Here is an 11226-nt window from a genome sequence, read left to right on the forward strand (position 1 = left end):
GCCCCCTCCCCCAATTCTCCATCCCCTTCCCTCCCGGTCTCTGAGGACCCCGTCCTAGCCCGACCCGTCTCGGCCCGCAACCTCCGCGAAGCCGTCGGTGCCACTCCCCGCCCATGTGGGCCCCCGCGGGCTGCCCACGCCTGTCCCCCAGCTCCCGGTTCCGCTGGGCTTTCCCCTCGCCGGGGGTGGCTTTCTGAGCCGCCCGCTCCGTGCCCCTCTCTGCAGCCTTTCCTGCCACTCGGGGCCCCCGTTCCCCCTCCCGGAGGCGGGGGGCTGCCCCCGGGGGGCTGGCGGAGCTGGGCCGCGGGGGCCCCGGGGCCGGCGGTGCCGGGGTCATCGGGATGATGCGGACGCAGTGTCTGCTGGGGCTGCGCACGTTCGTGGCCTTCGCCGCCAAGCTCTGGAGCTTCTTCATTTACCTTTTGCGGAGGCAGATCCGCACGGTGAGCCTGGGTGGGCGCTGGTGGTGGTGGGAACCCGTGTCAGCGGTGCTCACGGGTTTTCGGAAAGTGTCGGGCCTCTGTTTGGGCTTCGGAACGGAGTCCTGGCGGCGGCTTTTCCCGTTCGAGGGTTGGGGCACCCTTGGCTGGGCATGGGGTGGCATGGGGAGGGGGGAGACCCCCGTAGGACAACGGAAATCGGGGCGGGGGGGGGGCAAGACGGAGACTGGATGGGGCAACTCTGGGGGGCCGGGGTGGTGGGTGGGGCGCCGTTTAGGAAAGCTGGAGTTGTTGTTAGAGACCAAGAGGAGGGGCACACCTGTTTGATGGCACCGGCTCTGTCGGCTGTGGGCTTGTGACAGACCCTTCCGTTACTAGGAGCCTCCCTGTGTGTTAGGGCTCAGAACAAGGGACAGACGGGCTTATGTGGCAAGGGTAGGGGTGTGGGTGGGAGACCATACGTGACAAACAGGGGAACAGCCTTGGGTGTGAAGGAGAAACCCCGGCCGTTGGCTTTACGGGGACTCGTCCAAAAAGGGCCCCGGAAACTTATTTCCTGGTGTGGGCATCTGGGGTCACCTAGTCCCTGGGACTAAGGAGGATGGTTTTATGTTGGGCTTTAGGGAAAGGAGCACATTGGTGTTGGGGTGTCTCTCTGGGAAGACAGTGCTTGGCAGTTGTAGGCTTGAGCCTGAGGGCAGGCTTGCCTCTCCAGGAGACCCCAGCTTTGAGAGGGGTCCTGTGGGCAGCGAAGACTGCACGTCCCCAAGTATCTGTGGGTTCCCTCCCCCAGAGAGCTTCTCTCCAAGGTCAGAGCTCCCGTAGGCTAACATCCTTTAGCGAATGTGCTGTGTTCTCACTGCTGGGGAGAATTCAGTAAGCCGACATGCAGAAGTTCCCTGGCCCGTGCTCTTCGGTGTACCTCAGTAATACCTGGAAGGTCCGAGAGTCTCCAGAGAGCCCTGGGTGGTGGTGGTCGTTGTTGACCGACTTGGGGGAGTGGGCCTGCTTCAGATTCAGAGTCTCCTTTAACAGTCTATGCCTTCCGCTTCCTGATTTAGGGTGAGGGTTGTTTCTGGGTGGTCACGGTGGTAGGCAAGGCTATTTCCCCGAAACACATGTGAGGAGCCCGGAAGAATTTGGGGTCAGAGATGCTGAGGTGTGTGTGTGGCTGGCTCCTGGGGTTTTCTCCACATGTCAGCTGCTGTTCTATCTGCCTGGCTTTGCTCCGAGCACGCCCCGTGTGCCCCTGAAATTTGTGTTCTGGAGGCAGGGAGTAGAGCTCCAGCCCCTCTAGAAGCTAGCTTTTGGCAAAACTGCACCGCTCCGGGCAAGCGCTGACCCCACGGCCTTTTGTCTTCCCTTCCTTCCCTTCCAATCTGGTTTCTTCCCCCACCCCCTTGCTGGCAGATGCTTGGAGCATTCCCTACATGCCCAGCATGTGCAACCCGAGATAGCAGGCCAGGACACCCGAGCTGTTGCGGCCTTCATCCTGCTGCAGGGAGAAAAGGGCAGGTGCCTTGGCATTCGGAGGAGAGGGCCCTGTGGCTTGCAAGGGGCGAGGCTGGGGCCTAGGGATGGGGCCTAGGGATGGACAGAAGCCTAGAAGAAGAGAGCAGAGGAAGGGACTGCCAGGCTCGCGGGGAAGAGAACTGAGTGCTAGAAACAGGAGCTTCTAGAGAAGACTCGGAGGAGCTGGAAGGTTGACGTCCTTGTCCCCTGTTGACGTCCCTCACAGCCCTTCATTCACCCTGGCCTTCTCGCCACCCTATCAGTCAGCCTGGTGGGTGGGGCTTCCCAGTGTGCCTTGTCCTGGGTACCGGAATAAGGAGGCAGCGCGGAGGGCTGAGGTTCTCTGCCACTTGTGACTTGGCTGGTAGAGACAGAAATGGACAGGTGGCTGGTTAAAATAGGCCTGGCGGCCACCAGCCAGGGGAACTTAGCTGACCTGAGAACCCCTGGATTCCCTCCTTGCCCTTCATTCCCCTTAGGTACCCAAGGACCTCCTGTCCTGACTCCGCTCGGTCCCCCGAGTGACGAGAGTTGTCACGAAGGATCCATGGGGCGGAAATGTGGGGAGCCGTGCGTGTCTCTGTTCCTTGCAGAGCACAGGGAAGAGGGCAGGTTTTGGGCCGGCCTGCCTTAGGGCGGTCCTGGCGCCACCACTGCATCCGCTCTGATATTAACCACCCACCCTGTGACAGTGTCCCGGGAACGCAGCTGGGACCGGGTGCTCTCGCCAGGTTTTCATTCTAACCTGGGGGACAAATGGCCAAATAAGATAATTCCTAGCAGTGTGGTCTTACACAAGGCATCTAACCTGGCTAAGCCTCGGTCTCTCCGTTGTTAAAATAGACACGATGACGTTGCCGTCATTGTCGTTATTATAGCGTCGTTACCGCGTTCTTGAGGATTAAATGAGGTGATCGTCAGTCACTTCCACGATGCCCCGTATATAGTAAACGTTCCTTTGTCAAGATCTCCCGCTCAAGGGGTCTAATCCTCTCTCTTGCTGTTTTTAGATAATTCAGTACCAAACTGTTCGCTATGATATCCTTCCCTTATCTCCCGTGTCCCGGAATCGGCTAGGTGAGTGTGCTGGCTGGGAAGGCTCCTGTAAGGTGAGGTGGGGCTCAAGGTGTGGGCTGGAGGTTGGTGGGTATCATTCCTGGCTGTTGTGGTCCAGGCCAGGTGAAGAGGAAGATCCTGGTGCTGGATCTGGATGAGACACTTATCCACTCCCATCACGATGGGGTCCTGAGGCCTACCGTCCGGCCTGGAACGCCTCCCGACTTCATCCTTAAGGTGTGTTGGGGTGGGAAGTGATGGGATGGTCATGCCTGTGATTCTGCTCACAACTAGACTTCCTTTTCCAGTCCCAGAGCATATCGTCCTTGTCCCCATCCTCTGGCACCAGCGGCAGCCAGGAGGGAAGCAGGCAGTGGGGGGGGGGGGGGGGGGGGGGGGGGGGGGGGGGGGGCCCTCCGGGGGGCGGGGGGCGCCCCCCCCCCCCCCCCCAGCTCTTCCCTGTTCCTCTACAGGTGGTAATAGACAAACATCCCGTCCGGTTTTTTGTACATAAGAGGCCCCATGTGGATTTCTTCTTAGAAGTGGTGAGTTTGGGGGCACCTGGGGGGCTCAGTCGGTCGAGTATCTGACTTCGGCTCAGGTCATGATGATCTCGTGGTTCGTGGGTCCGAGCCCCACGTCGGGCTCTGTGCTCACAGCTCAGAGCCTGGAGCCTGCTTTGGATTCTGTGTCTCCGTCTCTCTCTCTGCCCCTCCCCGGCTCACACACTCACTCTTTCTCAAAAAAAAAAAAAAAAAAAAAAAAGAAATGGTGAATTTGTAGAAGCTGTGGGGAGCCCTGTGATGAAGGAATGGCGTTAAGGCTCTGGGAATTCAGAGCGGTTGGAGGAAGTACAGGGTGAGGAGAAAATAGGTATGGGCAGTTTTGGAGAAGGGCAGTTGTGGGCCGGTCAGAGGGCGGCTGTCAGTAGCTTGGGTTCATTTGTGGTGCTGATGCAATTCTGTTCTTCCACAGGCTTCCTGATCTTCTGTTCTTGCACCTCTGAATCTTTAAGGGTGTACGGGGCCTAAGACTCTTGAGTTTGGGGGCCTTCAGAATTTTGTGCTCTCAGAGACATCTGATGCTCTTGAAAGGCCTGAAGGACCGGGCTGGAGTCTAGTGAAGGAGAGTTGTGGGTTCAGAGGAAGGATCGCTTCTTCTGACCCCACCCTCCCCCTGATCAATTTCAGGTGAGCCAGTGGTACGAGCTGGTGGTGTTCACAGCAAGCATGGAGATTTACGGCTCTGCTGTGGCAGATAAACTGGACAATAGCAGAAGCATTCTCAAGAGGAGATACTACAGACAGGTAAGAGGAGGCTCGGGAGGCAGGCTGGCAGGGAGGGGTCTGGGTTTGAGCAGTTTCCCCAGAAAGGGACCTTCTGGGGGGCGAGCGGAGGGGTACTGCATGACCCCCTCTGTGGGAGGTGGCTGCCCGTGGGCATTGTTGGGACTGGGCAGCCGTCACAGGGGCCGAGTCTCCTTTTGATGCCCAGCGTGGCCCTACCCTCCAGCACTGCACTTTGGAACTGGGCAGCTACATCAAGGACCTCTCCGTGGTCCACAGCGACCTCTCCAGCATCGTGATCCTGGATAACTCCCCAGGGGCCTACCGGAGCCACCCAGGTATGGGGGGTGGGGGTGAGTCTGGCAGGACCAGGAAGTGGTTCTGAGAAGGTTATTTTGAATGCCTGGAGCTGGGGTTCCTGGCTTACTGTGGGTCAGGATGCCAGGTGTCTCTGGTTTCTGGGAGACCCTCTCCTTTCCCCACTTGTCCACGTCATAGGCCACGTTGCTCGTGTCAGTTTGCTTCAGGTGAGACGCAGTAGCAATAAATTTCATTAGAAGCCTCACGTTAATGTGAGATACGGTGATTGTAGGTTAATTTTATCTTGGGGGAGGGGCCTGGGTGGCTCAGTCATTTTGAGCATCTGACTCTGATGTAGGCTCAGGTCACGATCCCAGGGTCATGGGATCGAGCCCCGTGTCGGGCTTTGCACTGAGCGTGGAGCCTGCTTGCGAGTCTCTCCCTCTGCTCCTTTCTCCCACTCACGCATCCACCCCCATCTCTCAAATAGACGTGAATATGAATGCCTCTTTTAAAAAGTTTGTTTTGGAGAATAAAATAGGAAGGTTTACCTAGGTGGTTAGGTTTGGGTGGGTCAGGGAGAGGGTACGGATTTTAAAGTAATGATCCCCATTTTCCCAAAGGAAAGAAAAACCGGCCTGAGTCCTGAATTGTGTGGTTTTTTTCACGTGCGCTTATTTTCACCCACCCTAGACAACGCCATCCCCATCAAATCGTGGTTCAGTGACCCCAGCGACACCGCCCTCCTCAACCTGCTTCCCATGCTGGACGCCCTCAGGTAACGGAAGCCAGACACATCGCTGAGGAAAGGAGGTGGGGGATCCCGAGAGGGAATAAAAACGCGTCCTGTTTGACTTAACTCTTTTCCCTTAAGAACTTAGCCTTTGAACCCAGGTGTTCTTACAGTAAAGCTCATCACCTGTAGCCAGTGGGTTTTGGGCAAACTGGACCTCAGTGTCATGTGAGAATGGTGATTATTTCCTCCCCCCCCCATCTCCAACGAGGCTTCATCTTGTCATCCCAGGTTCACCGCCGACGTTCGTTCTGTGCTGAGCCGAAACCTTCACCAACACAGGCTCTGGTGACGGCTGCTCCCCCTCCACCTGCGCTGGGGTGGGGGGGAGAGGGAGGGTGAGCTCTCGGGATGCCGTCTGATGCCCTGTCCGATGGTGAGGACTGCCTGGGCAGGACCTGCCCCTCCCGCCCCTCTCTGCCCTGGGAGCCCTGCGCTCCGTGTGGAGTCTGGACAGACACCCGGGCCACACTCGCCAGCAGCCTCACTCTGACTTCGAGTTCGCGCTCCCTGGAAACCCCGGACTGGGACAGAAGCGGAGGCCTGGGAGAGCCCGGACTGTTTGGCGGAGAGACCAGACCGGCCAGAATGAGAGACAGACATTCGGTAATCCGGGAGGCTCAAAGAAAAGCCAAGCCAGCTTTGTTGTGATTTGATTTTTTAAAAACTCTTGTACAAAACTGATCTAATTCTTCACTCCAAGGGCTGGGCTGTGGGTGGGAAACTGGGATTTTGGGCCACTGGATTTTCCCCAAACTTGTCCTGCCCTCCCCCCTTTCTTTTCCTTCTACTTTCCCTTCTTCCTAGACTCCCTCAGACCTGTAACCAGCTTTTTTTTTTTTTTTTTTTTTTTTCTCCTTTCTCTCTTTTAAACCATGCATTATAACTTTGAAACCAAAGCTGCCCCAGGTCCTTCTCTGGGGGTTGGGAGATGAAGGGAGGCGTCTTTGTTCACGTCCCCCGTCGGGGCGAGGTGCTGTTGGCTTTGGGGGAGGAGTGGGGAGCCTCGACATCAGGTGCTCTGGCGGAAAGGGTCTTGGAGAAGGGATGGGCGCCCCGGTGGGGACCGGGAGGGCGGCCGTGTGTCCTGAAGGAACCTGGCCTGCGGGCTAGGACGACGCGGCAGTGTGGCGGCAGGAGATACTGGGCCAGAAGCCAGACAGGCGGGACCTCGCCGGGGGCCGACGCGGACACGCCCGACGGCGGGAGGCCTAGCGCCAGGCCCGGCCCCGCCCCGGCCGCCCCGGCCCCGCCCCCCAGCGCCCCTCCCCCCACCTCCCCGCGGCCGGCTCTACTTCCCGCGGCCGCCACGTGACGCTCCGCCCTTCTCTGAGATCACATGATTTTTCTCTCGCGACCGCCGAGTGTGTTCCTCCGCGATGACGTAGTCCCTACCTTTCGGACCTCCTCTCAGGTCCCTATTGGTCCACTCTTCCCTGGAACCTAGGCGTCCGGTGCGTTTCCCCGAACGTGTGTTTCGTTTCTGTCCCCCTTCATTTCCGGAGACCAGCTCCCCGACTTGGGTACTACTTTGTTTTGGTGTCAGCTGCCGCCGTCGGCGTACCAACGCGTTTCGTGAATAGCTATCCCTGTAATTATCTCTGCCTTTTTTTTTTTTTTTTTCGCCTCTTTACGTTATTCCTGAAAAGAACTTTCGGAGAACCGAGTCTCAAACTACAGTTACGGACTCGCAGCCCTTTTCATCCCCAGCCTCGTGGGGGAAGGTCAGAATGTGGGTTTTCGGTTATTTTCGACCATAGCACAAGCCAACCACCTTTGCTACGTCGTCTGCGTAGCCCACAAGTTGATTCCAAAGCGATTACGCAGACGGCGTGAGGGGGGGCGGTCAGGGGGTGGTGCTACGCTGGCGGCGTTATGGCCGCTGCGCTGGTGGCGTAACGTAGCAGGCGGGGCGGCCCCGGATCGTCGTGGGTGGGGTTGGTGAATAGGGAAGTGGCGCAAGTCCCGGGATCGCTCCGCTGAATCCGCCCGCGCGTCGCCGCCGTCGCCGCCGCCCCCCGTCCCGGCCCCCCCCGGGTTCCCTCAGCCCAGCCCGGTCCAGCCCGGTTCCCGGGAGGATGAAGTTCGTGTATAAAGAGGAGCATCCGTTCGAGAAGCGCCGCTCTGAGGGCGAGAAGATCCGAAAGAAATACCCGGACCGGGTTCCGGTGAGGACGGTAGTCAGGGCCGAGGGCGCGGGGCGCTGGCTCTGACGCCACAGCCTGGGTTTGGGTCCGGCCAGGCGGCGCGGGCACCGGGCTGCCGGCTGTGGCGGGCGCGACCCTGCTGTCCCCGGGCTCGGAGGTTGAAAGCGGGGTGGCGGGAGAGCTGGGGGTGGGGGGACACGGATGGGAGAGGGAGACCTGGGGATTGGGGTGCGAGGCTGCAGGGAGTTTGACAGCCTGAGCTGCTTATGGTCTTTACCCCGAGCTAGCCAGGTTTCTGAGCCTGAAGCTCTAGGCGGCCCACTCGAGTCGTCCGTGCCCTATTAGGATAGTTGTTTATTATGACGCCCTACCGAGGGATCCTGAATGTTTGGGTGAGTTCAGCACAGTGGGGTCAGGATCTCTGCTCAAGGCTGCGCCGCGTGTTCAGAGACAAAGAAAACGGAGTCGGACAGGTTTGGGTGCTGGGAATTGTGTTACTCGAGTTCTTGGCAGGGGTAACTCTGGGACCATACACCTAATATTTCCTAATTTTCATCTACCCTTCATCAGGTGATTGTAGAAAAGGCTCCCAAAGCTCGGATAGGAGACCTGGACAAGAAGAAATATCTGGTGCCTTCTGATCTCACAGGTGGGGACCTGACCCAGGCCCCGGGTTAGCTTCCTATGGGTGGCCGGGCATCCTTGTGGGAGAAGGTTCCACATTGTAACTGCTCTCTCTCTCGGGGGCACTTATGATCTCTGGCTTCATCCTGCCTTGTCTCTTTGGCAGTTGGTCAGTTCTACTTCTTGATTCGGAAGCGAATTCATCTCCGAGCTGAGGATGCCTTGTTTTTCTTTGTCAACAATGTCATTCCACCCACCAGTGCCACAATGGGTCAGCTGTACCAGGTATGTCCCTGGGGAAGCCGGGAGGCTTCGGAGAGGTGTGGGGAGAGCTTGAGGGGAAGAAAATGCTAAGTCAGCAGTTCCTGGACCAGCTGCCTTGCTCCGCTCTCCACTTTATCTTCGGCCTCAGAATTTCAGCATAGTCCTGGGTTGGAGGTTTGGACGAGGCCGTGGGAATGGCCAGAAGGGAGAGAAAGGTGAGGTGGACCGCAGTGCCGATCCTTCACCTGCCCCAGCGTCCTCCCCGTTCCAAGGCAGAGAACAGTCAGAGGGAGAGCTTTTTGCCCAGGACTGCTGCTAGGGGTGATGCTGCCTGGCTGCTACGGTCTGAAGTGAGGGAGTGAGTCAGGACGCTAGTTTTTTTTCTTTTCGGGGGGGGCCCTCCGCCTCGAGACCGGGGCTTTGGAGAAGGGGGGGCAGTGGGTGGTTCAAGTGACTGTAGCCCGGGTGCGTGAGTACCGGTGTTCTCTGCTTCTGCCCCAGGAACATCACGAAGAAGACTTCTTTCTATACATCGCCTACAGTGATGAAAGTGTCTACGGTCTGTGAAGCTGCTGCCCCTGAGGTGGGGGGTCCCAGCCTACAAAGAGAGAGGTGGCCCCCCTTCCTTGACCTAGTCCTCCTTCAGGCTCGACCACCACCTCCCTCCCTCAGGACCTGCACTTCCTAACGTTCGAGGCTCTCCTCCAGCCCCTCTTAGCAGGAGGGCTCATGGGGGAGGTGGCTTCTAGGACCTCTCCTTTGTCCCCTTTCTCTTTCCACCTTCCCCACTGTGCTTTAGACTTCTCGATTGTCAATCTCTGTCACATCTAGGATTGTTTTGGTTCCTGTTCCCTTTCTAACTGCCCAAGGGGCTCAGAACCCCGACATTCCCTTCCTTTCACTACCTTCTTTTTGGGGGGTAGAGGGGAGGGACTGTAATTGTGGGGGGAAGGTAGGAGGCACATCAATAAAGAGGAAACCACCGAGACGAACTGGATCTTGCTTTGTGTTGCTTCCCTCCTTCTTTTTCTTTTTAGTTGTCCCGAGGTGGGGATAGTTATCCGGAGGTGGGCAAAGTGGCGGTTGGAGGGACAGTAGTATATTTTGGTTTCCTCTTGTTCATGTTGGTTTTTTCCCCTGGGGGGGGGGGGGGGGGGGGGGGCAGTGTTTTTGCTGTGATGAAAGGAATACGGAGTATCGTTTCATGAAACTTCTGTTTTATATACCTGTCTTTTGGGTCTTGATATAAAGAATCGTTTTTGTTTTTTACACCGTGGGTTCCGGTGGACAAAGTTGGAAAGTACCTGCTTTAAATAAATACCTCCCAAGTTTGTTACGGCCTTTGGGTTAGGGAAGAGCTGGTCGCGTGTGGGAGCTGGTGAACGGACTCCGTCCTCGCTTGGCATCTCGCTTGGCCAGACTAAGGCCGGTGTGTGGAATTCAAGGGAGGCAGAAGACGGGGAGGAGGGAGCCATTATCATCAGGAGGACTTCATCCCCCAGCAACCCTTTCTCCCTCTGGCCGGAAGTGGGGCAGTCCCACGGGGGAGAAAGAAGCCGCAGAAAGAGGCAGTATGGTGGCCGAGAGTTCTAATCCCTTCTTTTCCTTCTTTCTTAGTCCCGCCCAGCCTACATTTCCCAGGATCCTGCGCGCGCTCTTCCGCCCTACCCTCTGCTCCCAATCTCCCCGCCACTCCCCGGGGGAGGGGAGCGGACTAATGCGCCTGCGCCCATCCTTGGCTTGCTGGGAACTGAAGTTCCAGAGGCCTATGGGGTCCCCTTTCCGCTGCCCCCAGACGGACTACAGGCCCCTTGATGCATTGCGCGTCGGCGCCCGCGGAGGGAGGAGGGAGAGAGGAGGAGGGAGGGAGGGAGGAGGGAGGAGAGAGGAGGAGGAGGGAGCAGGCGGCCGGCGGCGCGGGGGGAGGGGGCCCGGTCCGGGAGTGCGGGAGGCAGGGGTAGAGGGAGGTGGCGGCAGCGGCTAGCGGACTCGAGTCATTACCAGGTCGAGGCAGACACCTCTGTGGAGCGAGGCAGTAGGAGCACCGAGCACCGGAGGCGGCACCGGGATCCCCGGCTCAGGGGAGGGGGGCGCCGGACCGGGAGGAGGGGAGGGGGCGATGCTGGAAGCCATGGCGGAGCCCAGTCCCGAAGGTGAGCTCTCGACCGGCACGGAGCGCTGAGCCGGTGGGGGGCGGGCGAGGAATCAATTGGCAAACTTGGAGGTCGAGCCCGGAGCCCGGCGGGGGAGCGCGGGGAGGGGGTCGGGGGCCTGCCCCTGGAGGTAGGAGAGCGGCGAGTTGGGAGACCTTGGTGAAAGAGGAGTGGGAGCTCGGGCTGGGGGTAGCTGGAGATCAGACACCGTGAATGTGTGTGTGTAGGGGTGGGGGGTGGGGAGCGGGAGCTTGAACCCCGGAGCTCCGGGGGTTAGGGGCCGAGAGGGCCTCCAGCACGTTGGGGCCCTGAGGCCGGGAGGCTGGGGGAATCTGGGGGCCGGAGAGTTGTTGAGGAGGGAGGATGTGGAAGGGGACTGAGTGAGGAGCCCGGTAGTTGGCCGAGGTGGGGGACTTTGTGGCGGTGGTGCCGGAGCTCCGGGTAGTTGCCGCCGGAGAGAGCCCGGGGATCGTTGGAGGGGTGGGCAGATAGTTGTGGGGAGAAGAGGGGGTCTGGGTATTGTCTGCGGTAGAGGGACCTGTACAGGGCGGGTAGTTGTGGGGAGAGAGCGCCGGGAAGCGAGGAGAGCCGGGTAGTTGTAGGGGCGGTGGGGCGGGGTGTGTGGGGGGGTTGAGACCGGCGAGTCCCGGG

At 59.0% G+C, this 11226-nt stretch overlaps 3 protein-coding genes across 4 annotated transcripts in view; all 3 read left to right on the forward strand.

The window, feature by feature from the left end:
- Positions 1–6: 6 nt before the first annotated feature.
- CTDNEP1 (CTD nuclear envelope phosphatase 1) lies at positions 7–6071 on the forward strand. 2 transcript variants are annotated; one of them, XM_040453401.1, is made up of 8 exons: positions 7–443; positions 2963–3029; positions 3127–3245; positions 3482–3553; positions 4199–4315; positions 4503–4632; positions 5288–5372; positions 5619–6071. In XM_040453401.1, the coding sequence occupies exons 1-8, from the start codon at positions 342–344 to the stop codon at positions 5677–5679; spliced, it is 753 nt and encodes a 250-aa protein (XP_040309335.1). In that variant the 5' UTR covers positions 7–341; the 3' UTR covers positions 5680–6071. The 2 variants fall into 2 exon arrangements, with proteins under 2 accessions (XP_040309335.1, XP_040309336.1); XM_040453402.1 differs by having other exon boundaries at positions 4521–4632.
- Positions 6072–7349: 1278 nt separating this feature from the next.
- Positions 7350–9412, forward strand: GABARAP (GABA type A receptor-associated protein). The gene is made up of 4 exons (XM_040453413.1): positions 7350–7555; positions 8105–8183; positions 8325–8443; positions 8924–9412. Exons 1-4 carry the CDS (start codon positions 7466–7468, stop codon positions 8987–8989), a joined length of 354 nt encoding a protein of 117 aa, XP_040309347.1. The 5' UTR covers positions 7350–7465; the 3' UTR covers positions 8990–9412.
- A 977-nt stretch (positions 9413–10389) lies between these two features.
- Positions 10390–11226, forward strand: part of PHF23 (PHD finger protein 23) — a 4757-nt gene continuing 3920 nt past the window's right edge. Inside the window, exon 1 of the mRNA XM_040453392.1 lies at positions 10390–10575. Coding sequence (XP_040309326.1) covers positions 10542–10575 — 34 coding nt within the window. The 5' untranslated portion in view covers positions 10390–10541. The remainder of the gene's footprint in view (positions 10576–11226) is intronic.

This window comes from Herpailurus yagouaroundi, unplaced genomic scaffold (genome assembly GCF_014898765.1).
Source record: "Herpailurus yagouaroundi ecotype Mexico unplaced genomic scaffold, PumYag 208, whole genome shotgun sequence".
Classification (NCBI taxonomy): Eukaryota; Metazoa; Chordata; class Mammalia; order Carnivora; family Felidae; genus Herpailurus; species Herpailurus yagouaroundi.

Excerpts from the sequence above, each read along its gene's own strand:
- CTDNEP1 (XM_040453401.1), top strand. The coding sequence starts at position 342 with ATGATGCGGACGCAGTGTCTGCTGGGGCTGCGCACGTTCGTGGCCTTC. Across the intron at positions 3,554-4,198 it reads TGGATTTCTTCTTAGAAGTG|GTGAGCCAGTGGTACGAGCT; the intron begins GTGAGTTTGGGG and ends GATCAATTTCAG. Across the intron at positions 5,373-5,618 it reads CCCATGCTGGACGCCCTCAG|GTTCACCGCCGACGTTCGTT; the intron begins GTAACGGAAGCC and ends TTGTCATCCCAG.
- GABARAP (XM_040453413.1), top strand. The coding sequence starts at position 7,466 with ATGAAGTTCGTGTATAAAGAGGAGCATCCGTTCGAGAAGCGCCGCTCT. Across the intron at positions 7,556-8,104 it reads AATACCCGGACCGGGTTCCG|GTGATTGTAGAAAAGGCTCC; the intron begins GTGAGGACGGTA and ends ACCCTTCATCAG. Across the intron at positions 8,444-8,923 it reads CAATGGGTCAGCTGTACCAG|GAACATCACGAAGAAGACTT; the intron begins GTATGTCCCTGG and ends CTTCTGCCCCAG.